This window comes from Ochlerotatus camptorhynchus, unplaced genomic scaffold (assembly GCF_037179485.1).
Source record: "Ochlerotatus camptorhynchus isolate MF236.1 unplaced genomic scaffold, CSIRO-AGI_Acam_v1.1 ptg000251l, whole genome shotgun sequence".
NCBI classification, from domain to species: domain Eukaryota; kingdom Metazoa; phylum Arthropoda; class Insecta; order Diptera; family Culicidae; genus Ochlerotatus; species Ochlerotatus camptorhynchus.
In genome coordinates this window covers 4,824,206-4,845,726 of record NW_027040741.1, presented here as the reverse complement: position 1 = coordinate 4,845,726, position 21,521 = coordinate 4,824,206, and the positions used below count along the sequence as shown (strand labels likewise).

General features: G+C 39.8%; 1 protein-coding gene and 2 pseudogenes across 1 annotated transcript; 2 read left to right on the top strand and 1 right to left on the bottom strand.

Annotated features, from left to right (window-relative positions):
- The first annotated feature begins 8,833 nt into the window (after positions 1-8,833).
- LOC135704913 (uncharacterized) lies at positions 8,834-9,966 on the top strand (annotated as a pseudogene).
- Positions 9,967-9,993: 27 nt separating this feature from the next.
- Positions 9,994-11,154, bottom strand: LOC135704912 (uncharacterized; annotated as a pseudogene).
- A 9,376-nt stretch (positions 11,155-20,530) lies between these two features.
- Positions 20,531-21,232, top strand: LOC135704952 (uncharacterized). Its single transcript, XM_065226491.1, has one exon. It carries the CDS (start codon positions 20,531-20,533, stop codon positions 21,230-21,232), a length of 702 nt encoding a protein of 233 aa, XP_065082563.1.
- Positions 21,233-21,521: the final 289 nt, after the last annotated feature.

Here is a 21,521-nt window from a genome sequence, read left to right as displayed (position 1 = left end):
GTCAACGAGGGCAAGGAGTACTCTAACAAGTGGATTTTCGACTTCGCGCGTAAGGTTTGTCCCGATTCGGTTCCGGTCCGATGCAACACTCGCGATCCGCCGCTGGAAAACGATGACATGGACTCCCCGTTTTCGATGGTAGAATTCTCAATTGCTCTTCTTTCATGCAATAACTCAGCTCCGGGAATTGATCGAATCAAGTTCAACCTGCTCAAGAACCTCCCAGAAGTCACAAAGAGGCGATTGTTGAACTTGTTCAATCGATTCCTTGAGCTCAACGTTGTTCCGGATGATTGGAGACAAGTGAGAGTTATCGCCATCCAGAAGCCCGGTAAACCCGCTTCGGATCATAATTCGTACCGTCCCATCGCGATGCTGTCGTGTATTCGGAAGCTGTTAGAAAAAATGATTCTTCTGCGTCTGGACAAGTGGGTCGAGGCGAATGGCTTACTCTCAGATACGCAATTTGGATTCCGTAGGGGCAAAGGGACGAACGACTGCATTGCGTTGCTTTCAACTGAAATCCAATTAGCCTATGCTGAAAAACAGCAGATGGGTTCAGTTTTCTTGGACATTAAAGGGGCGTTTGATTCTGTTTGCATCGACATCCTTTCGGACAAACTCCATGCGAGTGGGCTTTCTCCGATTATCAACAATTTCCTGTTTAATTTGTTGTCCGAGAAACGAATGAGCTTCTCTCATGGCAACACGGAAATTGCACGAATCAGCTACATGGGTCTTCCACAAGGCTCATGTTTAAGTCCCCTCCTGTACAACTTCTATGTCAAAGACATTGATGAATGTCTGGCCGAAAATTGCACGCTAAGGCAGCTTGCAGATGACGGCGTGGTTTCCATGGTTGGACCAACAGCACCGGACCTGCAAGGACCATTGCAAGATACCTTGGATAATTTGTCTACTTGGGCAATGAATCTGGGTATCGAATTCTCTCCGGAGAAAACAGAGATGGTTGTTTTTTCTAGGAAGCTTTATCCAGCACAGTTTCAGCTTCAACTTATGGGTAGAACAATCACTCACAGCATGTCGTTTAAGTATTTAGGTGTCTGGTTCGATTCCAAGTGCACTTGGGGAAAACACATAGCGTATCTGAGGCAGAGATGCCAACAGCGAATCAATTTCCTTCGTTCCATTACCGGCACTTCATGGGGAGCCCATCCGGAAGATCTGATAAGACTCTACAAGACCACCATTCTCTCGATTTTGGAGTACGGTAGCTTTTGCTTTCAATCGGCGGCGGGGACGCACATATTGAAGCTCCAAAGGATTCAATATCGTTGCATTCGAATCGCGCTAGGTTGTATGCAATCGACGCATACCATGAGTCTTGAAGTTCTTGCGGGCGTCCTCCCCTTAACAAATCGTTTTGCGGATTTATCGTTCCGGTTCCTCATCCGCTGTGAAGTCATGAACCCGCTGGTGATCGAAAACTTTGAGAAGCTGCTAGAGCGGAATCCTCAAACACGATTCATGAGCTTGTACTACGAGTACATGACTCTGGACATCGGCCCCTCCTCGTTCAACCCCAATCGCGCTGTCTCCCATCATTTCAGTGGTTCTTCCGTGAGATTCGATCTCACAATGAGGCAGGAGATTCAAGGAATTCCAGATCCTCACCGTGCCCTGATTGTCCCAACTATTTTTGCGAACAAATAATGCCACGTCCCCACCGAGAAGAGATTTTTCACAGATGGGTCGGTGATAAATGCGTTCACTGGTTTTGGAGTATTCCACGATCGTCATAGCGCCTCATACAAGCTTCAAAAGCCGTGTTCGGTATACGTTGCTGAACTAGCAGCTATATCGTACACGTTAGAGCGTATTGCCTCACTTCCACCTGACCAATATTTCATTTTTACGGATAGCCTAAGCTCCCTGGAGGCTATGCGTTCAATGAGGCCGATGAAGCACTCGGCGTATTTCTTCCAGGAAATACGATCGTCATTAATGCTTTATCAAACAGCTCACATGTCATCACCTTGGTATGGGTCCCTTCTCATTGCTCTATCCCGGGCAATGAGAAAGCGGACTCGCTGGCCAAGGTGGGCGCTATGGAAGGCGATATTTACGAGCGACAAATCGCCTACCACGAATTTTTCACGATTTCTCGTCAGCAAGTCCTCGCCAACTGGCAACAAAAGTGGAATGATGGTGATCTGGGAAGATGGCTACATTCTATTGTCCCACAGGTGTCGATCAAACCCTGGTTCAAAGGGTTGGATATGAGTCGTGATTTTATTCGTGTAATGTCCAGGCTCATGTCCAATCACTGTTCGTTAAACGCCCACCTCTTCCGTATTACGCTTGCCGACAGCAACTTGTGCACCTGTGGAAACGGTTATCACGACATCGAGCATGTTGTTTGGTCCTGCTCCTTGCATCATGAGGCGAGATCCGTTCTGTGTGATTCCCTTAGGGTCCGAGGAAAACAACCCTTTAAGCCAATTAGAGACGTCTTGGCTTGCCGTGGTATCGACTTTATGAAGCTTATTTACGACTTTCTTAAAGCTGTTGATTTATGTGTTTAGTGTTTTGTGTTTTAGTCATCCTTTACGTTTAAGTTTTAAATTAGTTCAAAATGCTTTCCCTTGTCCTCCCGCCAAATGATAAATAAATGTAATCCCTAATCTCGAGTAAACCGCGAGTAATCGGCCCCCGTTCTACTAACATTAGTTGTAAGAAAATGATATTCACACACAATTATGTAAAAATATTCGGCTCCGCAAAGCTAACGCATTTGAGCCTTGACAAATAAATGGATTATAAAAAAAAAAAAAAAAAAAATCACTCCCAGGTATTTCAACACATGCTTTAAGGTTATGGCGTGCCCTCAACGGTGCTATCTGCCCGCTGTACCGTTTTGCAGTTACTGGCCAATAGCACTTCCGTTTTGTGGTGGGCTATCTGCAGCTTCGCTCTTTGCATCCAGTTACCAATCATGTCGATCGCCTCGGTCGCCAACACTTCCACCTCTTCCAGCGTCTCGCCTGTTACCGTCAAGACGACGTAGTCTGCAAATCCAACGATCTCAACTCCTTTGGGCAGCTTCAGCGTTAGCACGCCATTGTACATCCCGTTCCAGAGCGTTGGACCAAGGATGGAGCGTTGTGGAACTCCCGCTATGATCCTAATCGAAATCTGTCTCATGTCTGTCTGTCGACTAAACAAAAGCAAATTTCAATAATGATGCGCTGATGCCGTATTCGCATTTCCAAAATGTGTACATTATGATTTTACAAAAATTTAAAAAATCGACAACATACTGTATGTTAATCGAAAAAGTAGCCTTCAAAAAATCTTTGTATGGAACAAACTAACAACCAAAGTCTTCACCGGGGTGATTCTCCCCGGTGAAGCAAACAAACTCTCTACGGTGCTCCCTAGTGATCACTCATATTCTCCGGTGTGATGGACTGGTGGAGGTGCGAACGTCAGAAACTGTGTTTGTTTGCGAAGTGGGAGAAGCGGTATATAGGGGGTGGATTAATGTGTGAAAATACTGTTTTAGTATCGTCCTGCATCATTTGTTGTAGATTCTTGGGTAATTTGTATTGGAAATATATGTCAAAATAGTTTTGATCAAGTTTGATGTATTAGTGTTTCACTGTGCATCGTCTCAAAGTTCTGTGCCATGATGTACAGCTGTGTTCGATAAAATAGCAGCGCATGCCGATGTTCATACAAAATGGTCAACTTTGACATGATGTAACTTTGTTAACTTATGATCAATTGAGCTGAAACGTTCGCCAAAGAACTACAAATATGTTCAATTTTACGATTTTTTTACTTTATTAGAGAGATTTTTAGTCGTTGGCTAGTTCATCTATATTGTTCAATTTTATAAAATTGAAATTGAAAAAAAAAGTTTAATTTTACGATTACAAGAGACACCAGGTAAAATTGTTCCAAATAATAGCTGCTATTTTATCAAACTCAACTGTAGATGTCATCGACGGAGCCAAGAAGTTGGATGGACTTTCTGAAAATCGTACCACTCCTGTATATCCTCGCTCTTCGGATCACACCTTCCAACGCGATATTAAACAGAAGACACGAAAGCCATCACCTTGCCGTAACCCTCATCGAGCTTCAAAGGAACTTGAGAATGTCCTCATTTAGAACAACGCACAACATTAGATCTATCGACGCGTCGCCTTGACCAATCGTGTCTGTTTATATGGAAATCCGTAATACGCCCGGGTACCGAGCTCCCATTTAAATAACACGGAGCATAAAAAAATCAAAAATATACCTCACGCACTCAAGGATTAACCAGGCTTTATGAAATTTAAAGCTTAGTAAGGACTGTGTAGATAGTCAGTAGTTAGAAGCATATAATATAATGCATGGAGCCATTTTCCGGAGACGTATTATCGATTCCAGAAACATTTAGTGTTTATTATCGCTCCTTGTTCATTAAGACTAATTGTTAAATGAATATATAAAATAAATATATAAATAAAATAATTTACATTTTTTAGATTTAATACTTAATTTGACATGATTTAGTTGAGGTATTCCGAGGGATTGAAAGATTTTGATACATTGCAAATTTGTTAAAATAGAAAGAATCTTGTTAAATCTAAACAGATTTAAATGTTAGAAATCTTTATTTCCTTGGAATCAACTTTACAAGAAGGATTTCTCCATTCCAATAAATTTCATCTGGTTACTGAAATTATTCAATCCAGCAAACAAACAAACAAATATTTTATCCTGAACTTATCATTTTCTAAGGCGAAACAATCTCTGGTCACGTCTTCATTCAGTTGGACCCAATGACATTTATATAAGGTCTGGGCCAACAGGCAGCTTGCTGGTGTTAGAAGCAAAAATGTTGTAAACATTGCTGAACACCTGCGAACAGATAGAAATACGTCACTGCCAACATAGAAATGCGACACTGACAACAGCTGTTTCGTGTTAAAAGATAAATATTGCAATAAAATACGAACACCACTAAACATTTGCACATTTCACTAACACCAATAAGCCCTTTGGCCCAGACCTTATGTAAACGTCATTGAGTTGGACCCAGCTCATGTGTTGATGGGATCCAGGTGTGAAAGTTGCCTCCTTGGTACTCGATTGCCGTCAGTGATTAATCACCAATTGGCAATCGACGCACGTCGGTGATTAGACCTCTATTGCGGAACAGAGATCACTGTTAAATAATCAAGGCAAAAAAATCTAACCTATCAATGCGTAATTCTTATACCAATTTATTACGATTTGATAAATAGATCTTGAATTGCATGAAAAAAATCCTAACTCCATTACTTGCGCTTTGTCTAACGAACAGCTTATGTTTGTTTTTTGCAGATACACGTGCCGGAAAATAATGAAGAACACCAATTTGTTTCATGTCCCACACTTTCTTTGGAACGGAATGCTATCAACTTTGTTGTGACCTTGGATCCTTCTTGGCATCCTACGAAACAAAATTTGATATCACATAGAATGAGTTCGGAAGGTCACATTAATGTACAGCATTTTGCCAAACTGACACCTTTCCCACAAATGACATCGCCCCAGCTGTGTTTCCCAGAACTCATCAATGGCAATGAAAATTGATGAAACCTGATTCGTTCACTTGCCATCTTGAAACAAGATTAAATGTAAACTTCGATAATAAAAAAACAACATTCTTCTTAAACATACAAATTGAAACAGCAAACACAAGGCTGATGAACAATTGCGCCACGTGGGATAAGACTTTTGCAAAGTGACAGACACCGTTAAATGCCAGGCACGCTCCCCTTCATTTTCAAACTTGTCACTTTTGATTTTCTTTTTCTTGGGGGAGGTAAAGACGTTTCGCTGTCGCTACTGCTGACCATTCCAAAACGACCAGGACCTTGGATAAAATATATTTGCATATTTAGTCTGCTTTTAGCATTTTCCGTAAAAAATCCCAGCAGGATCCTGATTCAACCCATGTCCGTCTTAAATTCCTTAAAGTATGCTGAATAACTAATATTTGTGCGAGCAAAAATGGTGTAGCAACGTAACATATATTATGTGTAACTGTTTAAAAATGTCTCCACACCAATTAGCGCTGTTTTCAAAGTTGTCTTCAATCCTCTAAATTTATGTGATTTTTTTCAGAAAACATATGTCTCAAGTAGTGTTTCTCACGTATTTACTTTAATCGTCCTGATAGTGGATTGTAATTTTGGATAGCATATGCTAAGTGAATTACTCTATCGAATTCTACAGCAGTCAATGAAGAGGAAATTCACTAACGGTCAATTAAGTTTCTCAAATCTGCTGGACTGAAGGTGTGTGGTACGGTTGATACTTATTTATTTATTCAACATAGGTATAACTCTCAAATTTGTTCGCTTAAGCTGGTGGATATTTTTCTCCTGGATGAAGCTGGTACCTTTATATTGTTCTGACCCTTTTCGTGTTTAACAAAAGGACCTTTTTCAACTGTTCTTTATTATATAGCGGAAACAAATAACCACCTTATAATTTTCAACATTCGTTTCAAATGTTCGTTGCTGGAACACTCGCCTCATATTTTTAAATGGGCATGGAACATTAAATATATTTAATTGATTAGGTTAAAATTAAATTTCAACCTGCTTTAAGAATATTGTCTAATCTACTTACTCTTGACAAGCGACTTTATCCTTTTAACTGGCACTTGCAGTAATTTTGATCATTTGGTAGCTTTATTTAGGTTTTTGAGCCGCGTGACTTTTATTAGCCTGAAAGTAATCTTCAGCTAATTTTGCCGTGATCGCCTAGTCGTAGGCCGGTGAACGGATAGACGACTGAAGCAGGATTGTGTTTGGCGTGCTGGAGAACAATCCATGGGTTGATGGCCGAAACACGTGGTCGATCGCCTAGTACACCAGCAATGGCGGGTCGAATAAAGCAGCTGGGTGATATGCCGTCATGTTATTGAAACCAACATCTGAAACGTCATAATTCAAGTGTGAACTGCAAAAATGGCGTGACTGAATTGTCTTATTTTTACCAAATGAAATTATTTTACCTTTTATGCCATATAAATTCATTTTTAGAGTCGGTAAAGTAGAAGTCGATAAAGTAGAATATTGTAGAATATTGAACTATGGTGTGCAAAGCTATTGATATCACCATATGAGGCACATAGAATCCAAGTGTGTCACAATTCAAATCCATAGTGTTCAGGCATGGTTCATAGCATAAGATTCACACATGAATGGATGTGTTTCACAATAAGCGCAAAATTAAGTGTGAGACACATGATGATGGCGTGTGTAATTTTTTGAGTGTAGTCTTGCCCAGGGGTTGAAACCAGCTAGGTGGCGGCCCTATCTTGTTTGCCTTGCCTTGAAAAGAGCTAACATGGCTGCGGGCCCGCGAATCGTGGGCCCCACTGACAGCTCATAATGTGTAAACAAATAGAAGTTTCAAGCCAGAATTTCAAAAAAGGCGTGACTAATATTTTTATATTCTTAATATTTTTGCTTACATTTTGTGAAAAATAAACTTAGAACTCATAAAATATTATTTTCTGATTTTCTACCACGAAGTCAACAATTTATATGGCATAAAAGGTAAAATAATTTCATTTGGTAAAAATAAGACAATTCAGTCACGCCATTTTTGCAGTTCACACTTGAATTGTGACGTTTCAGATGTTGGTTTCAATAACATGGCGGCATATCACCCAGCTGGTATACGCAAAATGTTTTCATCCGGGAAAAAAAAACTTCATAGCGGAAAATTTTCCCGATGAAAACAAATCACTGACACAATCATACTTTAGCAATCTCTATGGGTAGGTAGGAAAGCGCAGAGTCGATGTTATAATAAGAGTATCGACAATATAAAGTGTGGCGAACAAGCAGCACTGTTTTTTTTTTACTATTTCGTTTATTTACTCGGCTCAGTCGTGTGAGATACTTTGCGGAGCCAAAAATCAGTATTTTTTTGATTTATAACAGTAAATCTAGGTTAGCATTGGGTACCAATTACTCGTGGCGGGCTCGAGGTTAATGGGTATCAATTTCGGTTGGAAGGAGCTAGGTAGGAAACAGGTTTCTGAAGCCTCCTTCAGATACTACTCTCGAACGGTTGACCAAATGCTGGCTGCACAGGGGCACGTACCACAGAAACAGGTGGATAATAAGACTGGGACACAATGCAATGGCTGGAAAATGTATGGAAAGGAGGGGATGGTCACATCAATCTCTAACGTTCGGAATTCGTAGATCGCCTGCACGTAGGGAAGATCACGGGTTGCGAACCTTGGGCCACTAGGGTATCCAATAGTCGAAGCAGCACTGTTTGTGATTTATTTTTCGTCAGAGTAAACGGCAACCAGATTTTTTGCGTTAGCATCGGAGTGAAAAATTTCATATCGATAACGGAGCTTCTGGGAGACTAAAACTATTATAGAACCTGAAAAATGTTCAAACAAGTTCTTGGTATAACTTATAAATATCAAAATAAATAAAGCGAAGAAATGTTTTTCATCTAAAATTGCTAAAATATTGTCAGTAATGAATGCAATACTTGTAGTTTACTGGTTGTATTTATTTATTTTACTTGTTTGGTACCCCGCTTGACAGTTCGATTGGTACGTCTGGCTTCACTCTTTGCGGGACTCTTATTATTGGGGTATTTCCCCAAAATTTCACTCGGCCCATGCCTGACGAAAGGAACGGCCGCGCTTCAAGCAAAGGCCGCGGTTGGGCAGCCTGTCAAAATTTTGTAAACAAACATTGATCTTTTGCGCCTGATGAGAGTCAATATTTATCCATTGATTCAAAATTAAAATCCTTTAATTATAAATATTTTCAATTTGTCGCGTAAAATGCCCCACGAAGATATTTTTCACCGTGTACATAATAATCCTTCAAGTGTTAATACAGTTTATCATTGCCTCTCCGCGTTTAATTTTCTCGGAATGAACCGTGCTTCTCTGGCAAAAATATTTAGTAAATCAAAATCCATCGTATGCCAATGGATACGCACGTACGAGCGCGACGGAGTCTTCTCAAGAAAGCACCGAACACAAGTGTATCGACGTTTTGGAATCATGCAACGACAATGGCTGCTGGATTTGTATTACAACCTGTGATCTTCATAGATGAAGCACGAGATCGCTTCCAAAAGCATTTCAAAATCTCTATCAGCGCTGCTTCCGTCATTCGGATTTTGAAAACTGCTGGACTGACATGGAAGAAGATTGAAAGACGGGCCATTCAAATTCGGAAGGTGGATATTCTCAGATATAAAACTAATTAATCACTATAAAACTATTTTGATGACAATTTCGATATATATATATTTCATATTATCAGGTATGCTGACGAGCTAGAAGCTTTCAAGTGGGAGCTTCACCAAATTGTTTTCATCGACGAGGTTTCATTCGATTCTCGTGACATGCTGCGGAACTACGGATATGGCGTTAAAGGAAAAAAGGTCATCTATCGCGGTGAATTTAACAGGTGCCCACGGGAATCCTACTTATGCTTTCTAGGACAAACAGGGCTGCTGGAATCGTATAGAACAGAAGGTACTTTTACTCGTTAAAAGATTTTCGAGTGCATCCGGAAGTTTGCAATTCAAAGTGGAAAAGCAGAAACGTATCCAGGGTACCATTCTGTATGGATAATGGATGCTGCTAGAATACATTGTGATAAAAATATCATAATATATCTTCGATCCCTGGGCATTCTACCCATCTTCTTGCCTGCATATTGCCCGATGTTATATCCAATCGAGGTGATCTTTGGAATCTGCAAAAAGCACCTGAAGAGAAACTACCTCGAAAACAGTAAGAAGCCGTTATCCATAACGATTACCGAGACATTCGTCAAGTTTGAAAACTATTCGTGTACAATACTTTTTCATAAATGTGGGTACATTTTCGGAGGCAACTTTGACCCAAATATTGGCCTCGATCAGCCACTGAGGGCATTTGGCTTTGAAGACAAGAAATGAACGCATTCTGTGAATATTTGCAGTAAAACACATGTTCTGTCAAACTTTATTTCAACTAAGCATGATCAACATCCATTACGTCCCCAACTTCTTCTGCAACTCTTTGACTTACAGTTGATTCCTGGGGTGCCAAAGAAGTTTGCATACCCTTCAGCATGTCTCGGCACATATTTAGCTTCTCGTTCAAACCTTGAGCCAACAGTTTCACTTCAAAAGCGAAGTTCATAAGTTGTTCGGCTTTATCACACAACACTTGAACACTGGGGGCGAGATTGTCTACGATGTTTTGAGCAACCACCAGACCTCCACGCACACATGTTGATCGGCTTCCTTGAAAGATAGGAAGGGACGAAAACATACCCCTCATTTCCGCTAGTGGCAACTGTGTCATCAACCCAGTCTGAAGATGAGCTGGAGATGCGTGAACCCAGTTGGCCCACTGAATCCATCCAGAATCGTGGCTTCTCAAGTGGGAGTTTTGCTCTTTCAAATGTTGGACCAACTCATCGAGGTTTACGTTGCTTGGTGCTCCAGCTCTGTCTGTTTCACTTGGTTGAAAAAGGCATTTGTTGACTTCTTCTCAGATAGCCACAGAACTGACGGATTGGGAGTAGGCGAATGCAAACACATTGATAGTTTTCTCTCTCTCTCTCTAGTTTAGCATGATTTTTCCCTCTCCTAGCTGGTCCAATTTAATATCGCGAATATCCGGATCTTCTTTCGCAGACCACGAAACTTTGATCCCGTCAACTTCATTCACATCAATTTCCCGGCAGAGCTGTGGTTTGACGAAGCTCCATATGCACTCAAAGACATCTGACAGACTGTATCCAGATACTTTTTCGGGAACATTTGTTTTTTCGTTGATGCATACACCATTTTTTTTTTGCCTCGTATACTTCTTCACGAAATAATTGGCCAGAAAGTAGAATCGTTTTTGCTCTACTGCTTCCTCAGCTAAATCTCCTGCCTCTCGTGTTGAAGCATCAGTTGCGAATTCACTCTGATTCAAAAATGGGTTTATCGTATAGTTGACAATGTTGAGCAGTCTGGAGCATCCGACTTGTTTGAAAGTTCGTCTTCGGCAAATGGGTCCTCATCCTGGCCAGCATTATACAGCGGATCCTCGATTAGGTATTCCACTTCTTGGTCTACTTCCTCATCTGAATCCTCGTCTCGCTGGTCCATTGCTAACGTCCTGTCTAGTCTAGTCTAGTCTAGTCTAGTCTACACATACACAGCCAGTACTTGAAAGAATCCTGGAAAATGATACATCTATCATGTTTCTTGTCATTATTAATGCCTGCTGCACATCAAGGATGTGAAACAAACAATAAAGCGGCCAGGCCTACTGTGTAGCGTTTAGTTAATTTTTGTGGAAGTGAATGTTTACCATGTCTACTTAATAAGTATAGACAGTGGTTAACATTTAATCCACAGGTAATCAAAGAGCGGGGACATACCGTACCAACCGCTCCGTATGCTGGGTTTGAAAATAGGCTATATAAATCGTTGGGAGTGACAGAGCTAAGAAAGTTAATGTACATTCCTTGGTTGTCCGATCTCCTGGGATGGAACACAGGTATTTACCCCTTGTGTTCGAGCGAACAGTCCTCCCTCCGTACAAGCGTGGACGGCACCGCCAACCCACTGGCATCCCTCAATCGATCCTGGTCCATTGCTAACGTCCTGTCTAATGTATAAAACTGTGAATTAAATACGGGAGTTATCTTATATGTGATAGAAAGCAATATTTATTAATATCTTACCGTTAATCCCAGCCAAAAACATTCGAAACAGAGATCGAATCAGATTTCCATTATTGGGAACTGTTTGTTTTGGTTCTCAGCATCGAAGCAAGGGTTGCCAGTGGCTCTGAAATATTTTATATTTACTTAATAAATTGTACTGGTGACAAAAAAACAATCCGGCAACCTTGATGTGGTGCTTGGTTTCAAAGCTGTGTTCTTTGGTGCGGTGAACAAGTTTCAGAGAATGACCCAATATAACATTGACTCTGGGAAAGTGATGATATTGATCTAAAAAAACACTATCACTAAACACTACGAAACGTCCGTTAAATCAACTAATATCTCACTTGACCGAATTCGACGTATATAAAACGGTTGCGAATTTATTCTATGCAATTTTAACTCAAGAATTCATTCGTAAAAACTGCACAAAAACAAACAAGAACAGTGTTGCTAGTTGCTCGTTATTTGTCGTATGATGACATGTATGGGTGTGATGGATTTTGCCGAGCTGGAAATCCAGCAAAATATTATTGCTGAACGACCAGTAAAACATCTTGCAGCTCATTTGACCAGCCCGGTGGCAGGCTCGTAGGCAACATTGTATACGGTGACAGCGGGCCCAGTAAAGCAAAACAAACTATTTGGACTACTGTCAAAAATTGCTGTTAGTATAGGCCTTGTCACCGGCCTGCATTTGACAGCTCATTACTGCAAAACCAGCAATATTTCACTGGTTTGTTCAGTAAAACTGCATAATATATATTCTACTGAATCACCAGCAATTTGTTTTTTTTTTGTATGGATTGTTTCAAATTAAGACTAATATATAAATATAATTCAAAGTGTTTAAATGTTACTTCATACCGGAAGTTTGCGATTTTCAGAGTTGGTTGGAAATCCTATCTAACATGAAGCTTTAGTGTGATAACTTATTAGCTAGAGAATGGTAGGTAGACAGTTCCGTTAGAGTACGGCATAATGAAAATTCAATAGACGTTGAAAATGAGCGAAGGCCCATAAATGCGACAGTAAAATCTATATGTATAGTTCGTTTATTTGGTAAATCCTATTTTTATCACAACTACTTTATGAAACAATAATCCATGTGTTTTTAAACATTGCAATGACACATTTCAGCAAAGATTCAGAAGCACTTCTCGCAAGGATTTTAGCTAAAAAAAAATAATAAACCTAGTTAAATTCACGTAGTGGTAATGTTAATGCACTTACTTACTGGTTCGTAGCGAATTTCACAAGCATGAGCACTATAATTATGTTGAAAAAGCCCTTCTTAATTCTAAATAAATAAATGCCGCTGGAATGTGAAACATAAAAGCCGTCCCATATTTGACAGATCATGCATATTAATAAGCTTTCAGCAAAAATGTTTAGATTGCTGGTTGGAAGCAGATCAGCAATCCATTTTGCTGGAACTCGATTCAGATTTTTGTTGTGCAGGGTTTGAAGTGGTTAAGGCTAGGGTTCTGATGCATGATCATTATCGGTGGCATTACTTAATCTTGTTGCAAGTGAATCCAATGGATCAATGAAAATGCTGAGGTTTTGACAAAAGTATGCTGTGGCTACTACTGTTTTTTACATTTGATCGTCTATATACAGTAGCGCCAAGAGCATGCTGTGGTGGGTTCAAAACTTGACCATCTAAAATGATCAATTATAATCCATTCCTTGCGATTAAGAAAAGAATGACAAATGTATCCAAACCGAATTCTTCATCAATGTTTGGTATGTCTGAAATGTCTCATTTATTTACACGATCTATAATATAAACTTGTATGATATATGACGCTCCATGTATGTGCATCATAGTGGCAGAAATTTACATAGCTTTTTTTAAACTGTGTATCTCAGTGAATTGAAAATATTGTAGCATCCACTGCAATAGCATTAAAAATATTTTTTTTTATTTTTAAGTAAGCCTTACATGCCCTACATTTATTATAATTAGAATTTTACCTCCATACTGTGGTTTACTGCAATGAACAAACCTTGTCTGTTCTCTGGCGCACAAAATCATTCTCATAGTTTCTCATGGATGCAATCATTTTTCATTCAAGTAACAGCAATTCAGCGCTAAAAGTAGTGCTTTCATCAAAGTTTCATCTTACTTTTACTTACATTTCCTCTATACGCTAGATGCACCAGAAAAATATTAACCTTAAACTGTACGATCCTGCACTGTTTTCACTTCCTCTTCCAGTCCTTCTGCCTGATTTTGGTGAAGCAATGGGATATGGCAGCATAAATTTCAATTTCCTTCCAACGCCCCCTCGCGACACTCGTTATTACTAGTGCTTCGCAAGAATTGCAGTAGCAGCAGGGCAGACTTTCTCGGATAACCAGACTATATGATGGGATTTTTCGAACGTGGCTCTCTTCAAGGAAAGCACCAACCGTTCGTTGTATAATAACCACTAGAAAGGGATGGTGGTGGTAGAAGTGCGCGGAACGATTATTATTATTACATTACATTGTATTATTAGATTGGAAAGAGTCGTTTTCCAGTTTGCTCCCGGAGTCGATGATGTCCTGAGTGTTGACTTCGATCCTAGGTGGAAGGAAGCGCTGGTGGCATCATGAGGTTAAGATGCAATTCGCTTATTCTCCTCATCACTTGAGTGGTGGTGGTTTCCGGGGCGTCAAGAGACATCCCAAAGAAGGTCAAGAAATAGGAACCGACGATGGCTGGAGGACGAAATGATTATGGGGTTCAAGTTTAAAGTGGCTGGAAAAAGTTTTCCGCTAAAGAGAAAAGATGAGAGCACCGTGTATGGGATATAACTATCATCAGCAGTGACAGTCTAGTGAAATGGCTCTATTTTAACGATGGAGTTACATACAGGAGATAAGCGTAGTGTTACATATATGGTATGTTATAAATAAAAGTATATTTTTTATCTATCTATATTATACTTTTTCCCTGCCGGGTGCATTTTATACGATGATCAGTCATTTGAGCTATTGTGGTGCGATATAACTTGAAAAATCCACAATCGTACCACTGCAGAATTTTGCTAAAACGTAACTTTTCCTATAAGCAACAACTAAATAAACAACTCGTAAATTATGACTTTTCAGCTTTGACTATGGAGCACTCCCATACCATATAGAAAAATTATATTTGTATGAAACTTTGCATATTGTTTGCATCAAATGTCAGAAGGATCATTAATCTATAAATTTTGTTTCCCGTTTCCTCAGGTCCTCTTACTATCACGAGACGAAACTATCATTTTCCAATGATCAAGCACTCATGAGAATAATTCTATTGCGGTTTTTACATCCACATTTCTAACTAATTTAGATTAATTCAAATAACCGTATGTTATCGGTAGAGTGCATATATTATTACGATTTTATCGGTACAAGTAACTGTAAAAGCAATAAATGAGCTAGTAGTCAGTAGACATTTCTCATCCGATGATAGTGACAGAAGTATCTCTGTGAATATCGCATGAGATCTTTCATTGAAAATAAGATTTGTCAGCCCTGCTCATGATCATTCTGAACATGGTAGGCATTCATCATTTTAAAAATGTCCGGTATCGTGGACATGCTTTTGGATTTCGATGCTTTATGCCAGCGTTTCTCAGTATATGGGTATCCTAAACACCTTTTGGGTCGCAGGAATTTAGACAATTTGACAATATGAAGTTAAAATTTATGTATAGCTTTTGATAGGATCATGAACATTTAATTACATGTTGACATCATAATTTAATTTCGATTTGCTATCATTTTGTTTCTTGACTTTGCTCGGGCTATATAAGAAGGTTAAAGTGTTAAAAAAATGTAGGTAGTGTAAGATGAGAAGAGGCAAAAAATCCGACAATGAAATTATACATTTTCTGCATGGACGCACGTGATTCACCAGCCAATTGTGAGTTATATTTTTCTTATAATTTTACTTTTTGAGTTCAAACGAATTATTTATGCACTAATCCACTCCACCATGCATAAATGCTATTTTCAAGAAAAATCATAGTAGAGGTTAAACATTACCTTTTCATTTTATATTTTTATCTCCACTGCTTCCTTTCACCGTCTGCTCAAGACGTTTTATCTATTTAGGAACAATTTCACCCTTCTGACTTCCAATCCGAATAAATCCGTTTGATCTCAAACCCAAAGCGCGTTGAAAACAAGCTACAGCAAACCGAGAAAAGTCAAGAAAACCACGTTGCGGGCATGAAAAACAATCTCCGCAGACGACTATTTACCTGATTGAGACTGATTCTCAATTAGCATTTCAAACGATTATTCCCGGTCCTCCTGGCCATGAAACTGTTTGAAATGGGCTCCCTCGGCAGTGTAGGGAGGTGCATTATTTTTATCTTTGAAAACCGATTCACATTTGCCACCAAAACGAAAATGGAAGATTCTCAAAAACAAATAAGACCCAATAGGCCAAAAAGTACGGCACCCTAAGTAGAAGAAAACCGTCTTCAAATAGAACAACTTTAAGCGTACGCGTCACCTCCATCAAAAGCCTTCTGCTGACTGCCAAACGTTTAGATAGGTACCTAATACGTTCCTTCGTCTTGGACGCTCAAATACACTCGAAACTGATTCTGGGGTATGATTTTCCAAACTGATTTACATTTTTCTTTCGCTCACTACCGAGCAACACTACCAGCAACGAAATATTGTTTATATATTTTTTAAATTGGATTTCCATTTGGTATGAATTGAAGAAATTTCATTTCTTTTTTGCGTTCAACGTAAGTCTGGAAATCAAACACCATCTGTTGATTTATGATCTGCTGGAAATTTATTTCAGGATTGGAAATTTGATCATGCAACCGAAAGTAGCACTGTTATCATTCCTATCCTTGGCAAAGTGGGGCGAGCCAGTTATAGTGGAACTATAAAAATGCCTTCATAGTTAAAAGTGATTAAAGACATTTTATAGCTTAACTGGGTAATGTAAGTAATTGATAAATTTATACATTTCTGTTTAATTATTGGAAAACTCGTCTACCATCAAAAGGAACCACGTGTTATTAATTGCAGTAGATGATAATATTGATTCCAATGAAAGCGAAAACTAGGGTAAATTGCCAATTGTTGCACAGTTAAGCACGCATTTTTGTTATTTTGCGTATTTACGTGGATGAAAACGATTTTGAAGTAGCAATTATTCAAGAAGCCTTTAAATGCGTTTGAACAAGCATTTCCAGAGCTTAAGGGCACTATATATTCGTTAGCATTTTCCGTATAATAAATCTTTTGATTGTGTCTCAGAGCCCAATTGTTGCACGCATAATTTTATTTGAAATTCTATTATTTCACGTTTTGTATCTTATTGCTGCACACCCTAAAAATGGCTAAATATATCATAGAATTCAATTTTCCTGCTTCAAGAATCGTTTAGTCGTTCTGTTCGATGATTGAACGTAACTCTTCGGTATTTGTACTTGGACTATAGGCTATAAGCCCGTTACTCTACTTAAAAAATAAACACAAAGTACATGTTTCACATATTTCAAATTAAGCTGGTTTCTTAAAAATAACCTAAGTTTACTTCTGTCGTCATATTTGTAGAAATGTGTGTCTTGTAGTGTGTTGAATTCGTTCATACATCTGCTTGTAGGCTCGTGCTGCATGTAGTTTCTTGACCTCATCGGAGGATCGAACACCCTTCGGTGAAGAAGAGAATTCGGGGTGGTATTGAAGCTGAGCTGATCGTAGAGTAACGGACTCCTTGTCCTTCAGCTCAGTATGCTTGTATGCATACAAGTCGATCACAAATTTGCGCTTTGAATGTATCAAGTTCTGAGTTTAGGGTGAGGCAATATGCGCCGTGTGGTTTGGTAACTCCTAGCCGTTGACGTTTAAATTGCTGTAAAACAGGTGTTAAGGGCTGAACACAATGACAACGGCACCGCTGCCGCTTTGCCGCATTCCAATAGACCATTTTATGAGACGTTTCGGATCAGCTGTTGCCCTATGTTTACGTTAATTGACAGGAAGCGGTTACCTTTTGTTTTGGTTTTTCGCTTGCTGGTCGGTTGAAGATTTTTTGTGTCAAACATAATTATTTTGGGCGTAAAAATGTCGACAGTGAAATTTTGGTGTATTGTGCCGAAATGCTCTTCAAAATATGTCCAGGGCAAAGAAAAAACAGTGAGTTTCTATCGCCGTCCGGAACCGCATCGTCTCAAAGTCGAATGCCTGCAAAATTTAGCGAGATTGCGATTGACAAAATAGGAAGAGACAATTCCTTCGCTCCGAGATAAATCTGGCAGAATGTGTTCGAAACATTTTGTTTCAGGTGAGTTTAAAAGTAAAATATTTTGAAACAATTGAAAAAAAATCTCTTAAATTCACCTCCTAGGGAAGCCAGCAGTGTTGACTAACGATACAGACATTGATTGGGTGCCAACGCTCATGCTACCATCAGCATACCCGGAACTAAGCAAGGAGACAAGTAATCCGGAACCATGCTACAAGTTAACCTCACCAGCAAGCAGCACCGTTCACAAAAGTGCTATCGATGAGTTCTTCTGTCCAGCTTCGGATGCATCAAACTGTGAAGGAAATACAACTGTGGGATCAGAAGTCGGATTTCTGTTTGTATTATTCCAAATTACTACGGAAGAGCAAAAAGAAGAAGAAACGGACGGACGCATGAAAGGTGAACACATATCACCGGAAAACTTTCTTGCGGTCAATGTTCACCTAGAACCCGACGAACTCTTGAAAGGTATCTATAAAATAATTGCCCTTGAAAAAAAAACTACTAAATCGGCATTTCTTATTTTAGAAAATAATCCACCAACAGTGCGTGAGTATTTTTCAAAGCCTCAGACTGCAGCTCGTCCAATCAGAAGTAGTGCAGTATCCGTACAAGCTACTCCTCTCGTTAGGAGTAACTACACACAAACGGAACAAATTCCATCCAATGATGATGCGCTTGAGAGTAGTACAGTGACACACGCTGCCGAGTTAAAGGAGCTGAAACGCGCTGCACAAGAGCAAAATGCAGAGATAGAGGAATTAAAGAAACATCCACGGAGAACAAAGGTCGACTTACAAACGTTGAAAGAGCGCCCAACGGATTGTAAATTTTACACCGGGTTGGAAGATTAACGTGTGGTGATTATGATTTTCAACCAAATTTATTCACACATGCTTTCACCACTGAATCTGACGAAAGAGCAGGTATTCCTTATGACTCTCCAAATGTTGAGATTCAACTATTTTTACAAATGCCTTAGCATTTCGTATGAGATGTGTCCTGCCACAGTCTCGAAATACTTCTTTTCGACCATTTACACAATCTACAACGTGTTTCACAATGTAGTTTATTGGCCCCCTAGGGAAGTACTAATGAGGCATACTCCTCAATGCTTCAAAGATGTCTTTGGAAACAGTACCACTGTTATAATTGACTGGTTTGAAATAAAAGGGGAAAGGCCCTCAAATCCTATTGCTGCTGCTCAACAGTGGTCGGAGTATAAGAAATCAAATACGCTCAAATATTTTTAGGAATCAGTGCGGCTGGTTTCGTTATATTTGTTTCGAAGGGTTATGAAGGACGTGCATCTGATAAAACCATTGCAGCTTCTTGTGGGTTTCTAGAAATGTTAACAGAGGGAGACACCGTTATGGTGGACCGTGGTTTTCTGATTGAAGACGCACTAAGGGAGAAAAACGTCTCATTGAACATGCCAGCTTTCAGAAAGAACGGAAGGCAACTGTCTGCCATTGATGTTGAAAATACCAGGAACATTGCGACAGTTCGAATCCATGTTGAACGTGCAATCGGCCAAATGCGAGAGAAATATCATATTCTTAAGAAGAGCGTTCCAATGACCCTGATGGCAAGGAAACACAACAATGAGATGACACTGGACATGATTGTATATGTCGCAGCAATTCTCGTTAATCTTTGTAAGCCTATTGTTAATTAAATCAAATAAAAGAAACAAAAAATGAAACATTGATGAATTGTTTTTTATTTCGAATGCCGAATCATTTTACTGTTTATAATGCCGATACTTTCTCAAGCTTTTCAGTTGCTCTGCACGTTCCTGTTCCTTGCTGTAAAACTTTCCTATAAACTCCGGTAAAAGCATAGCCTTGAAAAACGTAGTAGCTTTCAGTTTCAGGTCTTGCAAATAATTTAAATCGCGATTAACAGTGATGAGTAGTTCCTCAGTTTTAGTCCACACATAGAAATAACCATACTCGGCATCAAGTAAGGCTATCTGCATCTGAACTTGTGCATAATATCATACTTTTCATACCTTGTCTCTCTTGTAAATATAGAGCTTCACTGAAATAGTTGAAAACGTAAACCCGCTGGTGAAAAATCGTCGTTTTACCCGTGTAAATTTGAACTGTTTTAGTAGTGTTTTGTGTTATAGAGTGTGAGTTCGTTTGGTGTACCTCTGTGAAGTGTAGGATTTCGTGTAGCTTTGTGGATAAGTTGAGAAATTGTAGATTAAAAGTGTCGTCCCGTGGAACAGTGGTGTCAATCTTCATTTTATTTACATTTTTTGTTTTGTATCTGTCGCTGCACTACTGCTACCGTACTTAGCGTACCAAATCGTCAGTATCTCTTGTTGCATTACACTCTGCTACCGTACTTTTGTGTATTGAATAGTGTTTCTACGTCTGATTGCCTCGTTTCGCGCATCGGAAATTTGCTATAGTTTTTCGTTACGTGGTAGTCTTTGTTGCGTGTATAAAGTTTGCGTCGCATTTTTTGCAAGAAGTGCCAAAAAACCATTTCGGACTCCGAACGTATTGTTTGTCGCGGTTTTTGTGGTGACACATTTCACATGATTTGTGCCAAAGTTGATCTCGAACTTCTCGATCAACTTGGATTGTACGAGAAGAATGTCTTCTGGATGTGCGATCACTGTGCGGCGCTTTTTTCAAACGGCCACTTCCGTAATATCGTGAGCCGTGACGTCAATCAGACTTCTGTGGCTCCAAACGCGGTTGATTCGATGAAAGAGGACATCGAGAAATTGAATTCGGCTGTTATTGCTCTTGCAGCCAAAGTGGAATCGAAGATCCCAGTCAGCTCAACTCCACGTTGGCCTAAAAATGACCGCTTTGATTCCGGTCGTGGCACCCCGAAACGTCGCCGTACTTCATTTAGCACTGATGACAAGCCCATACTGTGTGGTAAGAAAGCACCTATCGACTCGGTCAGAACCGTGGACCTGAACGATGATCTGGTGTGGGTTTACTTATCGGCGTTTCATCCCACTACTACGAACGATGAAATTTCATTTCTTGTCTCTAAGTGTTTGTGTCTGGAAACAGACGAGAAACCTCGGGTTGCCAAGTTGGTTCCCAGAGGAAAAGATCCGTCAACGTTAAACTACGTTTCCTTCAAAGTCGGCGTCAACCAAAACAAACGGGATGTTGCCCTTTCCTGCGATTCGTGGCCGGAGGGCATTCAGTTTCGTGAGTTCGATGATTCCCGGTCAAAGAAGGTGACCAAAATCACCCGTATTGGTCCAGCACAGTGACACCAGTTCCAGGATACTTCCTTTTCAATTACTAACGTGCTGTTGGACGGATCTGGGACGCAACAATACAGCGCTTCGGAAGCCTCTGATCCCTCCGAACTAGTCGAGCTGTTTGTAGATCTAATCATCAGAAGTCGTCCTGGCCCTGGTTTTGGAATCGGTGACGAGGTCTTCCAGCCTGTACTTACAGGCAAGTATCGATACGTTCCAAAACCTTCTTTTTCTGAGCCACCTTCCGTTTCCAGCAGCGAATACTTAACGCAACCATCCGATCCAACCTCGCCTTCTG

Bases quoted from the DNA above. Each gene is read 5' to 3' on its own strand.
- LOC135704952 (XM_065226491.1), top strand. From the start codon at position 20,531: ATGATTTGTGCCAAAGTTGATCTCGAACTTCTCGATCAACTTGGATTG.